The sequence below is a fragment of the Takifugu flavidus genome, chromosome 5, assembly GCF_003711565.1.
Source record: "Takifugu flavidus isolate HTHZ2018 chromosome 5, ASM371156v2, whole genome shotgun sequence".
Taxonomy (NCBI): domain Eukaryota; kingdom Metazoa; phylum Chordata; class Actinopteri; order Tetraodontiformes; family Tetraodontidae; genus Takifugu; species Takifugu flavidus.
The window spans coordinates 3,285,293-3,306,057 of NC_079524.1; the positions used below are offsets into that span (position 1 = coordinate 3,285,293).

The 20,765-nt window shown below is 43.5% G+C and overlaps 1 protein-coding gene across 1 annotated transcript in view; it reads left to right on the forward strand.

Annotated features, from left to right (window-relative positions):
* The window catches only part of LOC130525323 (protein unc-13 homolog B-like), a 78,470-nt gene that overhangs the window by 40,367 nt on the left and 17,338 nt on the right, over nt 1-20,765 (forward strand). Inside the window, 12 exon segments of the mRNA XM_057031961.1 lie at nt 11,056-11,105; nt 11,297-11,372; nt 11,637-11,642; nt 12,776-12,850; nt 13,538-13,757; nt 14,134-14,361; nt 15,907-16,048; nt 16,125-16,258; nt 16,261-16,293; nt 16,403-16,518; nt 16,609-16,772; nt 18,071-18,221. Of these exon segments, the coding sequence (XP_056887941.1) occupies nt 11,056-11,105; nt 11,297-11,372; nt 11,637-11,642; nt 12,776-12,850; nt 13,538-13,757; nt 14,134-14,361; nt 15,907-16,048; nt 16,125-16,258; nt 16,261-16,293; nt 16,403-16,518; nt 16,609-16,772; nt 18,071-18,221 (1,395 nt within the window).

Sequence of the window (20,765 nt, forward strand, 5' to 3'; positions counted from 1 at the left end):
AAAGCTCTCCGTCTGTGTCGGCTGAAAAGTGATGTAAAGAGGTGCAACGGTTCCCTGAGGGTGGTTCGTGCATCATAGACGCCGTCTGGCTGGATTGTGCTGTCAAACTTGGTTCTTGTTTTGCCCCCGTGGCTCAGCTCTTCCCGCCACCAGGTAGGTTTTCTGTGCTTCTCAGCTGAGGTGCATAAATGTCGATATTTTAAGTAAACTGCAACAGCTAAATGAAGACATTTGAGGATTCTTGCAGATCAGTTATAGTACATAGTAAATCAGGGGACTTTCACCATGCAAAGAGCTCTAATGGGCAAATTGGTCCCTTAGGATCTAAGGAGACCTCCTGGTGAACCTCTTATCTTTACGGCTTCTAAATGTGATGCACGAAGCACCATAGAAAAAACATTTCCTCTCTTCTTCAACACGACTGTGTCAGATAAAAGCCGCTAATAACATATCAAAGTTCTGCTGAACGTGTCTCACTCTTCCCCTCAAGATCTGACTGTATTCCACCGGCGTATTGAGCACTTGTGTCTCTGCCAGCTCTGTTGTAAAGGTGTCGAGGATGTTTAAACCGAGAATGAATGTTTGTCCTGCAGCTTTTTTTGTTTCTTTTTAAATTTGGCTAAATTTGACATTTCTGAAGGTGTTGTGTTTTCTTGGGTCTTTGCTTGTGTCTGAAGGATCTCCAGGTTGCTAAAATGATTCAGCTTTAATCAGATGGTGTGAAGGTTGAATGCAAATCCCAGTTCACCATTCGTGGGTAAACAAACAGTGAATTATCATAAATGTGGATTTGTGTTTTGTCTGATTTTTTTTTTTTTAAAAAGGGAAATTTTCTGCTCACGGTGACCAAAGTTTCCTGTATTTCTCCTCAATAATAATCTTCTTAGTCTTTATGATGAATCAGTGGGTTGTTTTAAATCAGGGGTCACCAACTCAGTGCCTGTGGGCACCAAGTCGCCCGCAATGACCACATGAGTCGCCCGCAAGCCTGTTCTAAAAATAGCAAAACTCGCAAGTGAGGTGCGTCTAAGAAAATGTTTTCTACCGCTATTTTTTTTAAAATCACACCACCTACATTTACATAGATTTTAAAATGACAATGTCTTAAAAATAAATAAAAATATAAATAAAGTGAAGGTGAACTCTGACCTAGTTCAAAGGTCAGTATTGAGCGCATGAAAGAACCTTTGCACTTGTGGAGAATAAACTAGCGGGCAGTGAAGATGGTGGGTGGAGGGCAATTTTCTACCCCAAAAACATGGCAAAAAGAAGACAGTAAATTTATCATTTTCAAAGTGAGTGGGAGGAAGAGTAATTTTTTACTACTGTGAAAGGAAGGTGTGTATGTTGCATTTGTGGGGCGACTGTGATGACGGCGAAGAAGCACAATGTGGAGCGACGCTTCACTACGCGTCATGAAAGCTACAATGCTAATGCTAACTACCCACCGGGAAGCATTCTACAGTCAGAGAAGGCCCGTGAGCTAAAGTGTGTTTATAAAATGGAACAGATTTGGAGCAGAATTGCAGTAGATTAGCACATGGATGGCAGCCCTCCATCGATGTCCCCCCCGTTTTAGACTATCACTGACCCACCACCAAACTGGTCACGCTGGGGGATGCAGCAGGTGGCAGAACATCCTCCACAGCATCTCCAGACCCACCTACTGCTGTCATTATCTGTGTCTGTGATCCTCCTCGTTTGTGAAGAAAACAATGGCGAATCTGCCAAAACTGGTGTTTTCTGGCTAATTCCACCCCCCACGGAGTCGGTTTCTGACAGTTTGAGCAGAAACAAGCACATGAGTAGCCTGTTGGAGCTCAGTTTGTATGGTTCCTGATCGTCCTCCAGATAGTGGTCATGCAGCTGTGTTAACACCCCCCTCACTTCTCCTGGTCCTGTCTCCTGGTACCTCTTCTATGCACATGACATGCTGGGATGCATGACATGTAGTCCTGCTCCTCCTGGATAGACATCCATATGTGGCACGACTACATGCACAACCTTTGGAGACTTCAGGTACCTCCTTAAGCTGCCACGAAACACAAAACTAGCCAAGAAACAGGAAGATCGGGAAAAAATGCTCCATAACAATATGCAACATTCCTTAATGATACTGTATGTTGCGAATGACCTCCCACCTGCTGTTTGGGACAGAAAATTGATTGATTATCAATCATTATTTCTTTCTAACTGGATAGTTTGATACAGTATATCATCATATTTATTTTTTTTGCTACTGTTGCTACTGTTTGCTACTGTCTTTATAGAAATAAGTCAATGTCTAAAAGCACAAGTAGTCCTGACGTTTGTGACTAATGCAAAAAGCAAACACCATTTAAACACTGCAGCACGATCGGAATGCTTTGCACCAACAGATGGACATTTGATAAAGCATTTAAACACTTTAAAAGGCTGAGTGAGTCGTGTGCAGCGAAATAAAATGAATATGGAAAAGTCGGGGTTCATTATTTTGAACCCTTGCTGTTGTGAGACTGGTGGCTGCATATTCATAGCGTGTAGACACAATCAACTTGACGTTTGGCATTTCTTTGTGTTTGCAACAAAGTGAAGGTCTTTGTTTGCTCTTCTGAGTGACAGATGAGGACAATTATTATCTCACACCAACAACAACCCATGCAGAGGTGCTGAAAGACTACTGGGTTTGTCAGGGCGTCAAAGTTCATATAAACATTTGTTTCCTTAAATCCAAACTTTGTGGGCGCTAAGACATAATTCTAAGATCTATAGCGAGATTTAAAAAGGCATGACGAATGGAAAATATCAGGCTGAGACATAATAGAGAAACCTTTTCAGCAGTAAAAGTCATGTTTTTTTTAAACGGAGCTGTGCCGTGTGTTTGGGTTGAAACCCGAGGAGCCAACAGCAGTGTCCTTGCAGGGATGGACTTTAGGCAGGTGTGTGCTGCAGCGTGTGTGTAGACTCGGACAGAAACCATGACAGGTGAAGGATGGGGCGCATGCCTGAAAGCAGGCAAATCCGGGACGTGGATGCAAAAAAAGGGTCGGTGAAACCAGCAGTACATCAACATTAATGAGGGCTGGAGGGATGGCTGTTTCCTGTTGGGACAGAGCCAAGGACGATGAAGATTACAGAAATGGGACCACCTTGACATTTGAAGGGTGGTTTGGAGCTACCTTAAATCATCACTAGTGACCAGGGCATAGATTACTCCACAACTGCCTGAAGAGGTTAATTATAATATACCCTTTCATTGAAATAGGGGTAACGGTTACCTCACCAGTTTGAGCCCCAGACCATGTAAACCGTCAGTATATACATATTTTCTCATCAGTGGTAAACACAGCCAGCCACTTCAGTTGTTGGCATCTCTGAAATTGTTTGCTGAAAGCTAAATTAATTAGCCCCAGGAGGCCGTACTTTATTGTTTGCTTTAGGTTAGTGTGGCAAGCGGCCAACTGTGGCTCAAGGAACAGACGCTCACTCACGGAAAGAGGCTGGAGTGGATGGAGAAGCAGTGGGCGCAGCTTATTGGATTTTCTCAGGAAAGTGATTACACCCTGCGCTGTGCGACAACCGTCCCTCCCTTTTTCTCTGCGCGTTAGCTGCTAACTGACGGGACGACGCCCTGTCACGCTCGTTCCTCCTTTGGTAACTTTGCTGCAGAGTTGGTGCAACAGAGCCTTCAAGCAGGATCACTCACTGCCATGATCAGAGCGAATGGACGATGGCCAAGTTCATCCATGGTTGGGTCAGAAATTAGCAGGAAGGCATCATGGATACATCTGTCACTGATATGATGGACTTAATCTATGTGAAAGCAGGTCTTTGGTCTTCTGTGTGCGACTGATGGGATTAGATGGAGTTAGAATGCCGATGATAAATCAATTAGATTGCGGAACAGATTCATGCTAATGATGGCAGGGCCAGCGTCCCACCCAGCCTCCACTCTGCTGTTGCAGTTTTTAATGTATTTAAGCCGCAGCCACACCAGACGACTGGCTCAGATGGGAAGAAGAGAAGAACTTGTAGACATTAACGAGGAAGCGAAGGAGAGAGTGGACGTAGGAGACACCGAGGTGAGGGTTGGAGGGATGGCACATTAAGGAAAACAGTCTAACACTAAACCACACACAGAAATTAAAACAGAAACTCTCCCCTTCAAAGTCAACACAGACTAAACAGAATTGAAATGAATTAAAGACCTTGACAGCAGTTTTCTGTCAGTGGAGGACCAAAGTTCACTTCAGCACAAGGATAGGTGGTTTTATTCTTGATGGGCAGCAAAGAAGGTTCAAAGTCTATTAAACTCAAACTCCAGCATAGGTTGGTTTTTAATATCTTTGCTGCTACATTAAAATCTGTCACTTTTATCTTTTTTTTTTGCATTGATTTTTTTTTTTTGATTGGCAAAATCACGAACAGAATTGACATCATCGCTCTCATAATCGCTCCATCTATGTCTGAAATTACCTCTATTGTCGCTCTCTCTCACAGCATCTTTTCTCATATATTCTCCTCCATTCTCTCAGCCAGCAGCTCACTGTTCCCCAGCCCTCCATCTTTTCTTCAGGATTCAAACACCCTCCTAATAGTGGTATTTGCTTTCTGTCAGGCACTTTTTATCATCAAGAGAATAGCTGCTACACACACACACACACACACACACACACACGTTCGTGTGAGGTTGATGAACACTTTGCTCATCTCATGGAGACACATTCAGATCCTCCCAACAATGTCAATGGCAGTTTAACAATTAGTGTAATAGTCAATGGAGCAGAATTGAGTGTTTTTACAGCCATGCAGGGTTGACTCTCAACCTCTCGGACTAGTAAACGCAGCATTGGGTTCAGCCTAAAGTGACAAATCCAGTAAGTGTATTATGATTTAGCAGCTTTTTAATAAGCATCCCACAGACTTCAGAGAGATGAACTGGATATTCTTCAGTCGTAGATGAATGTGTGTCTGATTTCTTCTTTTATTATCACCATGTGCCCGTGAGACTGTTTTCTTTTCCTGAAATATTTTTATATAAAGTGAAAGTGTTACTTGGTCTTCTTTGGCAGCATATTGTGTTGGTCCTGGAAATGAGGCATGATGCTCGCGCTGAACCTTGTTAGCCAATAATGCTGTCTTGTGTTTGGGAGTCTGTGGCCTGATGTAAAGTGGTGATTGCTTGGTTACGCAAGAGCAGGCAAAAATGCTGATCAATAATTTCATGGCCTCTGAAACGGAAACGGTCTGAGGAGCTTTTACAGGCCCTTTGGACCAGTCGTGAAGAAATCCATTTACCAAGAGGCTCTGATTAATGTGATGAGCTTTTTCTGAATCCTGGCACAACAAAGTCTGCATCTGTCATTCGGAGCATGATTTTACCATTTGTTTGTACCTTTTTAATGAATGAAAATGACCACATAAACCTAAAACCATTGAGAAAAGTGGATGTTCAATATGTAAAAGGAATGGCAAGCTGATGTACATAAACGTACAGACTCTTCAGTTTGTGAGCCAACATGTAGAAAAAGAGGGTTTTATTATGCGGACTGAGGTTTATAGGCTGTTCCAAGCCTGCTCGCTAAAAAATGTGACTGCTTCATTATACCACAAAAAAAACAGCAACGTGTTGAACTGTAAAATGCAAAAAAACACATTTTATTTATTCATTTATTTTTGCAGTGTTACAGTCTCTGATTCGGGAAACAACAGTGACATTTTTGTCCTGCTGGGGGAGAAACATTGTATGATTTCAGCAGCAGCGACTCCTTTTATTTGATGAATGCAGCACCAGCATGAGAACCTTTCTGCAAGTCCTCAGTTAATTCCTCCCATGAAGTCTTGAATCATGAACTCACACACAAATTACCCAACTGTAGCAATTTCTGATAAAAGAAGAGTTTAATATTTACATAAAATTCTGTCTCATGTCCCAGATTGAGTGTGTCATGTAGGGTGCTAATGGGATGTAAAACCAGGTCTTAATTATGCACATAAATCTATGATGATTCATAAATAATTGGGGAAGCAAAATCATTAAAGAAAAACTTCAATTATTCTGATGTAGTTTCCAGATTCAGTTCAGTTCTTGTTCCTTTCTCTCACAAAACACATGTTTCACACACTGACGCAGACAATTATCACACAAAAATGTCCCCTTTTAGCAACAGCATGTAGTATTCTCCATGGTTATTCCCAATTTGAAAGGAAAGGGAAAGCAAAACAAAAAAAGAGATGAATAATGAGAAGAGTGCAACCTAAGAGTGGAGATACAAGTTAACTAGGCTAGCTTGTGTGATGTTATGCAAATTGCAGGTCTTGATAATAACATCTTTAACATAAATGGGTCCACAAAATCAGCATCATATTATAGTGGTTCTGTCATGGTTAAGAGGGCGTTGCACCTGGTCAAGCTTCCTCATTAATTAGGAGGGCAGGAGGGGGATGATGGGACTTCCTAATCTGCCATCAGCCAGCTGCTCTCCAGCAGCTCCCAAAGAAAACAGAGGCTGAACTGGAGCAGCCATGGTGACGCTTTGAATGAACACAAGTATGAAAGAATAAGACAAATCGACCTGCACACAGCGTTAATGAGGACTAATAAAGTTCAATTACGTCTCGTCTTCATCTTAAAACCTTCAGCAAAGGTGGGAACAATAGGAAGTGAATAATATAGATAATATAATTTGTTATACTCTTAGTAAAAGTCATGATTTGTGGGCAGAATAAACACTGGTGCTGATGTTTTTCCTTTGGAAACACACGTGAACGTGAGCATTAATACGAGTCTTTATTTGTTGTCTGGTACCTGCGCACGTTGTAAATCTGCAGCAGTAGATCAAGAAATAAGTAATTGCATGATTTGTATGACTGGCAAATTAGTTTCACCATTCATTGGTGTTTTAATCTATTACATGTGGAATGGATCTGTTTGGAAAGAGACTCCGGTGTATTTGAAGTTCTTTGAACTGATTCAGATTTTAGCATAATAATCAACTTTCCTTTGGTTGTTCAGCGAGAGCTGTAAATTGAATCTATAAGATTCCTCTACTCTGGCATGGTCAATGTGGTGTAGAAAGGAGAGGAAATGTGTTGGTAACTTCAACATTTCATTATTTTTTTTATGAATTATTTAGTGTAATACAGGATATTCAAGTCCCTTTTTATAATTTCCTAATTGAAATTCTAAAAGTATGAACATTTCTGATGATGGTTGTCTTCAAGTCTCTTCAAGCTTTATTTCATATATGACTTACACACTTTTTTGTCTTTGTATTCCCCTTTCAGTCATGGACCACAGGCTTTAAGCGGTCGGTTATAATAATGTTTTCACGGGCTTCAGTGATGAACGGTGAAGGTTTGAGCGTTTTTTTGATAACCCCCCACCAAAAATGTAGATGAAGAGACATCCTTTGATAATATGTTCTCAAGAAATCGCTTCAATGGACAACACGGAACAGGCGTCACCCCGAAAACAGCCACCAAGTCCAAAGTTCACTCTCCCAAAAAAAGGGCTCCAAACCCTAAAGTAGCACTAGTGATTCGGGGTAAAATACATCGCCTCTTGCAAGGTTCCACGGACCACCATGTCCCAGAATCCCACCTCTATTATGCAGGTCCTGAGGAGACAGAGGGAGAAATGCATGAGGGAAAAAGGGGGCACAGAAGTGTCTACCAGGATCACAGCCCGAGGGCTGAAGCCTTCTCTGTGTCCAACGGTAAAGGACACAGAGCACCACCGGGGCCACCCTGTGTAGGAGAGGTGGAGCTGAATAGAGAGGGATGTATAAGAATACCCTGCACTTTGCAAAGCAAAAGCCATGGCGCGCCAGCAAGTCTTAAACGAATCTCATTCAAGGGAGAGATTCAGACGTCCCCTGAACAGAGGCGAGTGCCCCTGCACTACAGAACTGTAGGTCCAGACATGAATGGTTCTCAGCCCACAGGCCCATCTAAAAGAGGTTTTCCTACACCTTGCATTCGCCCAAAGAGACCGTATTCCACTGGTGACTGTGTGGACTACAATTTCAATAAAACTGCCCCCGGTATGCTGCTGGAGGACGATGAAGATAAGGAGGAGGAGTCGAGTGCTGTTATTGAGCACATACTTAAGGAACTGAGAGGCATCAACAAGATCCAGGAGGAAATATCTGACCTCAGGGATTACCTCTCCTCAGTTAGAGGCTCAGTTGAGGAAGTGTCATCCTGTGTGGATGCCGTGTTGTTAGAGATTGAGGGCATTCGTTCTAACAACAGGGCTGTTTCAGGGGTACATCCAGGAACCTGGTCGGGTGTAGGCTGCAAAGATCGACAATCACCCCGCAAAAGGCCCATCAGTGCATATGGCAGTCTTGAAAGTGCAATACCAAAGTCCCATTCAAATTTTTTATCTCATGACTACAATAAAAGTCACGGCTTCCATGCAGAATCAGTGTTACCAAGGGTAAAAGAGCCGACTGCACCTCCCACTGCTGAACCACTGGATCATGAGGAGCTGGATGATCAAGAAGAGATCTCGGAGCACAGCTCAGATATCCCAGTAGGTGCTTCAGCAAGAAAACCTACCTTTGGGTACCAAGATGGCCAAGAATGCCTGAGCACAAGTTCTTTGTCCTCTGGCCACAGTTCCAAATCTGAGGTAGACTTGGAAGGTCCATGCTGCTCAGAAAAATGCAAGCAGGAAATGCCTGAAGATGGAGGCAAACACTGGACTAACAGAGAACTACTTCACGTTAGCACCGGGGAATCAGTGTGGCATAGAGAACCCACTTACTTCAGAGCCAGGTCCCTAGAGGAGCATGGGGGTAAAGGCACTCTTTGCTGTAAAGAAACTGGACCTTGGGACTATTACAGAGATTCTGCTGGCTATCCTATATCGAGGCAGGGCTCTACAGGGAGTTCAGAACGTCTGTCTGTTCGTTCAGGAATACGCTACAACTCACCTGCCAGCACTTCCAGCAGGGAGGACTGGCAAACACGGCGGAGAAGGCCCCAAAGCCAACCTGGCGTCCTTGTTCCAAGAGATACCAGCTTCGAAGCCTCCTCTGTGGAATGTAATGCAGATTTGTCCTACCGTGAAAGTCCTGATTACCATTCAAGTAGAGAAACGGAGGTCTTTAACTATGCTCAGTCAGATGCGCTGAGCTACTCCCACTCCCAGTTTGATAGTTACCGGGAAAGTTATCCACCTTATGAAGACTCGACACACTTGACTTGGGCTGAAGCATCGCTGTGTACCGCCGGAGTGGATGTGGGATGTGTCCAAGAAGGTAGCCAAAGTCTGGAAGATAGAGCCTTTTACCCTGATGGTGCCGACATCCAAGCAGGTGGTTTCAACGTCAAGCGCATCAGCCGGGCTGTATTTGACTTCAGCTCTGCTTTGCGTGGAGCATTGCGCAAACTTGATGTACCTGCGGCCCAGAATCCTGAAGAAGGGGCAGACTTTGAACTGTCGATGCCTTATGACCTTCAAGAGAAGGAGGAGGTACAATTTCAACAACCTTCTGACAACCTTTTGAAAAGCAATGTAAAGGATTATGATCATTATGTTGGGGAACTGAGAAAAAACAACACTCTAAATGAATTAGATAGATTCTCTGAAGAACCAATCCTTGAAGAAGCCAACAAAAGCCTTACTTCCTCTGAGTTTACAGGGGCCGACCAATTTTCCGACCAGATTCCAGATGTTCTGTCATCTGTCCCAGAACCGATTTCCAGTAGCACTGCCGTACTGCCTCCACCTGATGATCTTACAGGACATCCAACCGAAGGCCCTGCAGAAATGACCGGGATTAAAACTGTAGCATCACAGCCTCCAGAATGCACTGGTGCACCCAGCAAGCTGGAGGAGGAACCTGTGCAGAGTGAGGTTCTACAACAGCCTGTAGTTGAAACCGTGGCCCCGCTCGAAGAAGAGGAAGGAGATGCTGGAGAGCATCCTGCAGATCTGAGCCAAATGGATGAACGAAAGCTGCGGTGTCTGAGAACCTTCCAACAGATTTTGCGGGAGAAAAGGGAGTCAAGACGCCTCCTGGCTAGTGTGACAATGTCGAGCTTCTCTCAGGAGGCCTTTGAACCAGGTAGATATCGATAAAGTTATGATTTTAACCCTCGCTACAGTGGAGTGTTGGGGATTATTAGATATGGTAAACATTGAGAAGGCCAGTTTTATTTTAACATGATTCTTTTGGTCCTTTTTGAGAATAATCACCCGCTGCTCATGAATCTGTTCCTCCCCTTTAAGGCTCCAGCAGCCATTTGCCAGTTAATTAAAAGCATAAATTATGTCATCGGAAAACATGTGTACAATTAAAAATGAATAACATTGAATCATTCGCCATATAAATTATGAATTGTCATCAGTTTTCTAATTTCAGAATAACTTGTATCCGGGTGGTGGCGAGGCTTTTTATTTGCTGTGACGACTGTGATTTTCTTCTCTTTTGATCTTGTTTTACAGATGGAAGTCAAGATGGAGAGCAGGTTACATCCTTCCTCTTCTCAGTGTCGCATGACAAATTCCTCTTTTCAATTATGTCCTCTCCATATTCTGTCAGTTGACTTTGAAATGGTTGCAAGATTTACAGGCCTGAAAGTGTTTTACACCTAAAATAAGCCGATTCATTCATAAATGTAAGAATGCAATACAGCAGGTCAGAACAGAGGGTCACCAAATTGATTGAAAATACTATTGATGTTCTTTCATTAGACCAGCATGTTTTGCTTTACTAGCTGTCACATACACACACAGAAAACACACTCAGGAAGCAAAAGTCAATATCTGTGTGTTTATTGATAGCTTGTGAGGTCTGAAAGGCATTTACAAGGTGGTATCTTACATTTATGTTGCCTGTGTCACGAACGGGGGTGGGGGGATAATTGAATGGAATGTCAGCTTTGGCACGCTGGTTTGAAATTCAACCAATCTAGTTGACTCCAATCTAGCTAACCATCTCTCTCCTCTTTCTGCCTCTTTTTTAAATGTTTATCTTGTGAATATATACGTGTGCACACTCCAATGTCAGGAAGTCCCGTCTCCCTGTGACTAAACCAGTGACCTCTGACTTTCTATTGTAGAACCGAGATCTTGATGGCGACCCCAAAAAACAGCCCTGGGCCAAGCCAGGGTCAGTAAAGGTTTAATTCAATGTCTGTCTGGGCTGCATGATACAGAAAACATACGCAATACGCTTTCTATGCATGTGTCATACAGACTCTGTGTGTGTGTGTGTGAGGGGGGGTGTTATAATCCAACCTGTGGTTACAAAACAACAGCAGCAATTTTACAATAATTGTATTATTTACTATCTTCACCTAGTGGAAGCACACCGTTTGGCATTGACAGTATGCCAGATATGCGGAAGAGGAGGCCCATTCCCCTGGTTAGCGAGCTGGTAGGTTGACGTCCCTCAACATTTGCGAATGATTTTAACCTTTAAACTCACGATTTTCTCCCCTCACAAATAGAAAATGCAGTTTCTCAGCCAAATGAAGTCAGTTGTCAGGCTGATAGTAGCATTAAAGAATAAATGCTTCCGTTTGGGGTGACACTTAAAGGTGCCACAGAGTACCAAATGGAAATATTACAAAATTATTTGTCTCTAACATTCTTTTTTTCTTTCTCTGTCTGTTCATATTTGCTCCTCACTGGCCTTCAGGCTATGGTGAGTAAAATTAAAGCATCATTTACAGTTGCTGCTGTTTCTTCTTTCACTTATTGATGATTTTGTTTCCGATTCATTTTGTGATTTTACCACTCAGATTAGTTGGAAGATCATCATTCTGCTGTGGTTGGTTTGCAGCAGTTTGCCTCCCAAATCAGGCGAAAAAACCCATCTGAGTGATGATTTCACTGTTTTCTACGTCTCATCAAAATGATAACTTTCATTTTGACACCACTATATTCAATTTATGCAAAATCCGGGCAGAAGTCCGTAATATCACAGAAGTATCAGCGCAGGGATCGTCATAAAAGAGAAAACTGCAATTAGAATAAGTTACAGACATTCTTGCCGAGTCACTTATGCCACCCTAAATGAAAGTTTCCCAGAACACGAGCCCTGGATGAGCTACATGATCTCACGCACCACCACCAAGTTCTTGAATTTCGTGACCGTGTTTCAAATGAGCACAGCTCTTCTGAAAATTAAGATCTTTTTTTTGCTCAAATAAACCGTCTCGTCATGTCACTTGTGGTCCTGTTGCTGTCACTGGGACAAATTAAAACGTCTGGAGCATGAAAGTCTTCAGTTCAAGTAGTCTGATCTGGTCACGTTGTTCTAAATCTACAGTCCTCAAAAAAAAAAAAAAAATCCAGATTCTTGTATTGGACAGTGTGGACTGATTGTGTGACAGTTTTGGACCAAAAGGCTTCAGTTGAACTTTTACTGCTCAGCTGATGCAGGCGGCTCCAGTGACATCACACTGAAGGGCGGCGGCTCCTCACATGCAGGTGGGGGCCATTTACGAAGCTCTGGAAGGTTTATACTGCGTTTACTTTAATAACACCAAAGCATCAGCGCAGCTGTGAGCGTGTTTGATACCTGACATCATGTATTTTGGTGCATTTATGTGTTCTCCTCATCACTCCGGTGCCTGATGTTCATGCTGACATTTAAGTAATGGTGGGGGAACAGGAAAGGTTTGTGTTGCGTTATCAACCTTTACAGTGCCTGGAATGCTATATGTGGAGCTGGAAGTTTTACTTTTTTTTCTTTTGATTTTCTCTTCACCTGATTTTATCTGTTTTGTTCTTGTTTCGTCATTTTTTATGAAGGATGCTTCTCTTTGTTTTCAGTCAATGATACAGTCCAGGAAAGCTGGCCTTGCCCACACGTTGGCCACCCGGTCCTCCCTGAATGACGAAGAGCTTGTAAGTGTCCACAAACACGCCAACCTTACCCATCCTAAATACCCCCCCCCCCATTATTGCACCATCGTGTAATACAGTGAAATGTTTTGATTTTGAATTGTACTCTTAGACAATGGACACATGTTTGCAATCAACAGATGTTCTGGAAAGTGTCCTTGAAACATGCATATTAAAATCAAAAGCAAAGATAATAGTAATAGCAGAGATGATAATAAATAAAATAAATCATTCAGGATCCCACCCTTCAAAAAAGTGTTCATCTCATCCCACATTCCTCCTACACTGCAAAACAGCAGAGATGAGCTCATCACTGAAGCCAAGAATTATTTAAACATTAATTAGCAGCATCATACACAACCTTCATACACAACCTCTCACATATTAGTAAAATAAGTAGATTAATGTTTAATTTCAACTATTTTTTCTTTAATTCCAATGAAACGCTGCAGTCCCAAACCTGTGAAATCACCTGGTAGAAAAATTGGTGCAGAGACAAATACACTTGATTTTCTCCTTTTTCTTTTCTTTTTTTTTTAGCTTCTTTGTTTGTTCTGTCGGCTCACTGCTTTGCTTCAATATAGAAAGATCATTTCCTGCTAAAATGCTCCGGGAAAACCAAAAATCTCTTCTCTTCTTTACCATCATTTCATTGCACCCTGTTTTTTTTGGTTTTTTTTAACCCAACAGAAAAACCACGTGTACAAGAAAACCCTGCAGGCTCTCATCTACCCCATCTCCTGCACCACGCCGCACAATTTTGAGGTCTGGACCGCCACCACGCCGACTTACTGCTACGAGTGCGAGGGTCTGCTGTGGGGCATCGCTCGGCAGGGTATGCGCTGCGCGGAGTGTGGGGTCAAAGTGCACGAGAAGTGCCAAGAGCTTCTGAACGCCGACTGCCTGCAGAGTGAGTGAAGCTCTTCAGTACTTAAATGTAGGTTCTAATTACCAGCCACAGGCTAAAGATGGCCAGGGGGCAATTTCTCACCCTCACCCCCAAATGGTAAACAGGTGACTTTCAAACGTTTGGTTTTTGGATTTTAACTCTCAGTTCCATTCCAAGATGTTTCGGCTAAAGCATTAGAATGTCTGCAGCTTTGCCCCCGCCACTGGAAAGGTTAAAACAGACAAGAGTAGGCTGTGTATTTGTTTAGCTGAATAAGCGCTCGGGTGACTATGACAAAGGTTTGTCAGAAAAACATCGATTCAATCATAAACCGTTAAAGAAAAAATCATTTCTCTGATTTGCCCGATTCATTTTTTTTGCCGCTTTTCGTCCTCAGGAGCTGCTGAGAAGAGTTCCAAGACGGGGGCTGAGGACCGGACACAGCACATCATCATGGCCATGAAGGACAGGATGAAGATCCGCGAGAGGAACAAGCCGGAGATCTTCGAGGAGATCCGGAGGATCTTCAACATCACCAAGATGATCCACGTCCAACACATGAAGAGCATCAAACAAAATGTCCTCGACGGCTCGTCCAAGTGGTCGGCTAAGATTGCCATCAATGGTGCGCTAAGTGGAATTCTTACTTTAGTTTTCAAACTCTATTAAAGGTGGTTTAGGTGGTCTGAGAGGTGAACAGTTAAGATTAACAGCAGGCAAAATGATGAATTTATCCCCTTTCCTTCCTCTTCGACGCTATCGTGACCGCCACCGGTGCCAAAGCAACCAGACTAATTGCTACATATAGTGTCAGCTGTGTTGCCATGGTGATCATCACACCTTGTCTTCCCCATCACAAGTGATGAGCTCTATTTCGAGGTGGAGACGCCGACAATTAGCCGCTGCAATTCTGAAATTCAGGTTGAGTTTCGGGTTGAGATCGTCATTACTGACAAATGCGGTCGTTCGCTGATGGATTTAGCTCCATAAAAATGGAAAAATTTCAGATGTTGAATTGATGGAAACCTCGTTGTTGCTTTCATGATGTGTCTTTGTTGTAAACTAGCATATTTTTGTTCATCCCAGGTGTAAATGTGATAGGAAAAGGCTGAGATTGATGCTATTTACATTTGTAAGGCAGTAATAAATCAATAAGTAATCTTAAAGTGTGTAGGCAGTATTTTGAAGACATGTTTTATATTAAATTTGGTCATATTTTTCAACATATCCAGCTCATTCTGACAGATTTTAACAGTCAAGTCTTTGAGCTTAGTTGTTTCACGGACTGACAGGAGGAGCTCTACAGGGAACTCTTTGAAGAATCTGTTGGATTCATTAGAGGTTTTCTGACATTTAATATTCATAATTCCCTTTAGCGGAGATTAAATGGCCCATTTCCAAAGACTGGGTGAGCTGCAACATGGACTGATGTTGACTTTAAAGCTAAAAGGATTTCTGTTGTTCCCACATGACAACAAAGGTGTTTTTCTTTGTGCATCAGTGTGAAAATGGATAAAATGAGCAGGATTTTATTCTCTTGATCCATTCTTTTTCTGGGAAATCTCTCCCAAGACCTTCTGTCCTTCAGCTCTACTCATCAGCACCATCACTTTTGCCATCTAAAAATCAAGCTCAGACCTCTAAATGTCTACCTGTTAGCAGACTGTTCGTGCAGCCTGTATTCTCATCACTCCCAGCCACTAAATCACACACTTCAGACCATTGAATTTAAACCCCTGGTTCGGCTCCAACTTTGAATGAGCCCCGTCTGCCTGCCAAGCCTGTTGAAACCCATCCGCCAGTTTTGTGTAAATGTGATTAGAGACAACGAACGAGCCATCACGCTGGACTGACCGTTTATCATATCAATCCCTCGCCCCTTCCCCGCAGCTTAGCCTCATTTTGTCTTTTGGCCAGATTCTAAAAGGCTGCAAGTTTTACCTGTCTTCACCATCACCTTATTTTTAAAATAGATCTTTTCGTGTTGCGTTGAACACGAGGTGAAATGTTTATTCCGCTGCCAGTGAGTCACTGGTTTTGCGTTACTGGGTACCGCGTGGGTGATACCTTGTGTTTTGATGTGCTGAATGAGTTAAAAAGATTAGACTAAGTAGGTGTTTGTTATTGTTACGCAAGACGCTCAGTCATTCCATTTTGTGTGTTCTTCCAGTTGTGAGCGCTCAGGGTCTCCAGGCCAAGGACAGAACTGGTTCCAGCGACCCTTACGTCACCATCCAGGTGGGAAAGACCAAGAAGAGGACCAAGACCATCTACGGCAACCTGAACCCAGTCTGGGAGGAGAAGTTCAGCTTGTAAGTTGAGTTTGTGGAGGCGGGAAGGAGTTAATCACAGGGTGGTTTTGAGACGGTGTGCCCCCTGTCGCCACAGCGAGTGCCACAACTCGTCAGATCGCATCAAGCTGCGGGTCTGGGATGAAGACGACGACATCAAGTCACGGGTGAAGCAGCGCTTGAAGAGGGAGTCCGACGACTTTTTGGGTCAGAGCATCATCGAGGTCCGAACCTGAGTGGAGAGATGGACGTCTGGTACAACCTGGGTAGGAAAACATCAAATATGCAAGATGAAATTTGGAGGGAGAGGGCTGGTAATAAAGTATAGTTACAATTTGGCTAACTTCTACACTATATTTATTTCTTGTGTTACAGAAAAGAGAACAGACAAGTCAGCGGTGTCGGGCGCCATTCGCCTTCAGATTAGTGTCGAGATTGAAGGAGAGGAGAAGGGGGCGCCGTACCACGTGCAGTACACGTGTCTCCATGAGGTGGCCCATGCACACCGCACCACCGGGGAACTGTTTTTTTTTACATTTTCTGGTGCTGATGTTTGCTCATTCCACATTTTCCCCCCACAGAACATCTTTCACTTCTCGACCGATGTCGAGGGAGGCGGCATGGTCAAAATCCCGGGCGCCCAGGGAGACGACGCATGGAAGGTTTACTTCGATGAGGTGCATCAGGAAATCGTGGACGAGTTTGCCATGCGCTACGGCATCGAGCCCATATACCAGGCCATGACGTAAGCTGTGCCGTCTGAATACCTTTTCCCCTCGCTGTGTGTGTCTGTGTGTGTGTGTGTGTGTGTGTGTGTGTACATGACACACACACATGTGTTTGTGGATATGATGAGCAGAGGGTGGAGATTTCATGATCTATAAACAGCATGCAAATTAGTTTATATCACGTAATGAGAAAAGATGGCCTGTCACCTCTGAGATTTCCAGGCAGTCCGATTGGATCATTGAGCACAAACCCGGTTTTGATTATCTTAATAATGTCGTAATTCGTCCTTAAAGGTGCAGAGGAGCTCTGCGAGTAGATGTGCAAACACACAAGACACTGTAAACAGATATGACCCAGTGGGTTTAACATAATGAGCCAGTCCACACAGTTAAATGCACTGGGCTGACACACAGAAGCTGATAGATATAACATTTTGTCCTGTTTTTACTCTGGAATCCACACTTGGTGCTGCTGGTACTGGTTCTTTGCCTGCAGGAGTGAAAGCTGATCAAAACGATGATTCAGTGTGTTCACATCACTGAAATGTTAATTGTAATGGGTTATACTGGGGTGTATCAGAGTTGCAGTAGAAGCCAATTAAGGTCCATTTTGGAGTGAACCCAGGGCACATAAAAAGTAATCACAAGAAAGGAGGGAGAGATCTTCTGTTGTAGTTAAACCTTTGAAATGTGTCTGTTTCAATGTTTTATTGAGGAGGATGGGTAGAATTTGGGAGCAGAGGAGGAAAAAGGTACATGAGGCTCAGGTATCTAGAGCACTGGGGGGGTGTAGATTAGAGAAGAAGGAGCAGGTGATGGCAGGATGGAGAAAAGTGTGAGTAAGAAATCAGAGCGAGGCGAAAGAATAGGCTCAATGGATGGATCAGCAGTGTGATATGGACCAGAGAAGGTGGTGGCGTGGAAATGGAGGTGGATGGAGTGAGGAGTACAGCAGAGTGAGAGCACCAGCTGGACGGTAGAGAGACACATTGTCTTACATTTACAAAAGTAAATGAATGAATGAGCAGCTTCCTGGTAGATGTGGCAAACACAGTCTTAATGTTACCTCTTGAAAAAGGATGATTCATTTAATCTCCACTTAACAGTAATTGCTCTTTGTTGAAGTACTTCCCAACTCTTGCTCCTCTCCAATTGCACATCCTCCTCTTCCTCCTCCTCCTCCTCCTCCTCCTCCTGTGTGATTTATCCCCTCCTGATGTCTCTGTCTGCCCCCTTCGTCTCTGACTTCCCTCCTTCCCAACCAACGGGACCTCCATTTTTCCCTCCAACTATTCGTCTTTCCTTTCCTTTGCAGCCATTTCTCTTGCCTGTCCTCTAAGTACATGCTGTCAGGGTTGCCCGCGGTGATGAGCACACTGCTGGCAAACATCAATGCCTTCTACGCCCACCCCACCGCCTCCACCAACGTCTCTGCTCCAGCCAGATTTGCAGCCTCTAACTTTGGGGTAAGTGACCACCAGATTTAAACACGCCAGTTTGTGTGTGTTGTGGTGGAAACAACTAAACTGTTCACGACCCATATAACTTAAAAAATAAGTTTTTTACAGGAATTCTGTATCCGCTGAATGAAACCACTGGTTCCCAAGCTCTTTATTCTGCATTGTGTTAGGCCTGAAAGCAGATTCTGTCCTTGTTTAATCAAAGATGGACCTTGTATGTCCCACAGTACACACGGCTAAAGGGACTGACCCTCTAGTTCTTACAACTATAGGATTTTTCTGGAAAATGACCAGCACAATCCTTCCTATAGGTTGGCCTTTAGAATGGGTGAGGTGTTACACAGACATGTGTTCCTCCTGATTCTGCTGATGGCTTGTTCAAGCCTGCCTGTTGTCTTCGAGGACAGTCTGCAGGATACTTGGACAAGGAAAGGACTCTTTCCATTAAGAGCCTCAAATATAAATCTAAAAGCTACAGTTTCACAGAAAGTGACTCATGTTATTATTGTTATTTCATAAAAATGTGAACAGTGAGGAGGCTGTTGCTGCTACTGCTAATAATTTTAAGCCTTAAAAAGTGTCCTCCCGTTATTTGATTATGAAACGTCTCTCAACTGTGCAGTGGCCTAATATTAAAATCATGGGCCCCACAGGAGCCACCAATGATAGCGCAATGACAGTTCGAGGCTGGGCTAAGAGGCTCCTGGGATCTCTGCCAGCGGGGCTGACTCACGTTTGCTACGTGTCGGGCTTAGAATGAACTGATATACGAGCATCAGCAGCGTGCACGGTCCCGTTTTAATGGGTCAGGGGATGCAGGCCGCTTTCCTCTCACCATGAGCTACAGCTGCGTGGCTCCACTTCTGAGATTAGCAGCTTTGTAAAAGGCCCTGAATGAGAGGAGCATAAGTTGATTCCACTCATTAAATTTAACTGAATTGCGGGATGTTCTTCCTGTTTGAGCACCATGTCGGCACCGCTTCGCTTGTCAATAATTTAAACCGACTGGTTGAGTCAAGCAAGACTTGATGCATGGCACAGCACACTATTAGCTAATGGCTTCACAAATAACTCAAGTAAACCTTGGGGGAATTGTACAGTGACCTTTAAATGACAGAATGCTTCACATTGCCACACCTGTGTCACAAATTCATATCATTCATACTAAAATAAAAGGGGTCAAATTAACACAAGGCACATGATTTTTGACATTTTGCGTTTTTTTGTTTTTTTAAAGTAACGAAAGAATTTTCTCATTTGCGTGAAAAACTGAACTCAACGGTTTGACCTCTCCCCCCATCCCCCCCCTCTCTCTCTACCTGCTGCTCATTCAGTGGTCATGACTGGAAGGTCACCAAGCTGACTCATTTGCCCGTTCGGTCGTGGTTTGACACCAAATAGCTGCTTTACCTCAGCAGAAAATGCTTCTCATCAAAGGGCCTCGTTCCTGCTGTGTATGCTGCTGCGTTGCCCTGAACGTGACTACACCTGAGTGGGAGAGGAGGCGTAGTACTGTGGGTGTTGGTAATGACTAAACATCTCAGGGAAATTTTGCTTTTGTTTTGGAGTTGTAAAGTGTTTAAATGTACACTGGTGCAGCCTGCCAGCAGCCAATGCTGCTGTGTGGACCAGAGGAAAAAGGCTCATGATTATATCTTCCAGCTGCAAAAGTTCCACAGTTACTGTGTGTAGTAGTCAGAGGGGAGCAGGTTAGCTCCATACATCACATGCAGCAGCAAAGGTAGGTTTTTATGTGCGTGTTTAAGGGAAAAAGCCTTTTGAATGGCAGGAGAAACACCTCCAAACAACAGAATGGGAAGGTCACCCTGGATTGCAGCACTTATCCACTCCATAACTTTATTTTTCCATTAAATACAGTTCAGTACTGCAAAAAAGTTTTATTTCTTCCACTGATCCACTTTCAAGGTAATGATGAGGCTGTGTCTCCTGGCTAACTCATTCTGTCACCTACTTCTTATTGGCTATTGGTTCATTGATCAAATCTTCTCATGCTCCGGGCTAAAACATACCATGCCGTCTCCTCTCACCATAATTTAATGCCACGGCTTTTGTAACCTGCTTCAGGTAGCTTTTATTAGCGTGCAGTGATTCTGCACCTGCTCCACGTGGCCTACAGCTGTCACCGCTGTGAGAGGGAATTATTTTCAGCTGGACGGTGACTCAGTTTGGACTCGGCTCTACCGCTGCGTATAGTTAGAAGACAGGTCATCGTTAATGGAATTACTGCCAGGACAAGCCCTCAATATTAACAATCAATCCCTGTAACTGAGTTGAATTTGAATTTGAAAACAGGTGCAGGGCAGCTTCTTCCATCTTAAAGCGTCACCACTTCACTCAGTTAAAACGATCGTTAAATATTGTAGCGGTTCCATTAATGATGTCGCAGGGGTAGTAAGCTACCCATCACGGTGTGCAGAGCACAGATTGTGATTATTTCCCCCTTGTCTTTCGTTCTTCCCCTCTCTGAGCGTGATAAAAAGGTTGAGTATAGACCTGCTCTTGGGAAGGCCAATGTGCTCTTTTTCAAAG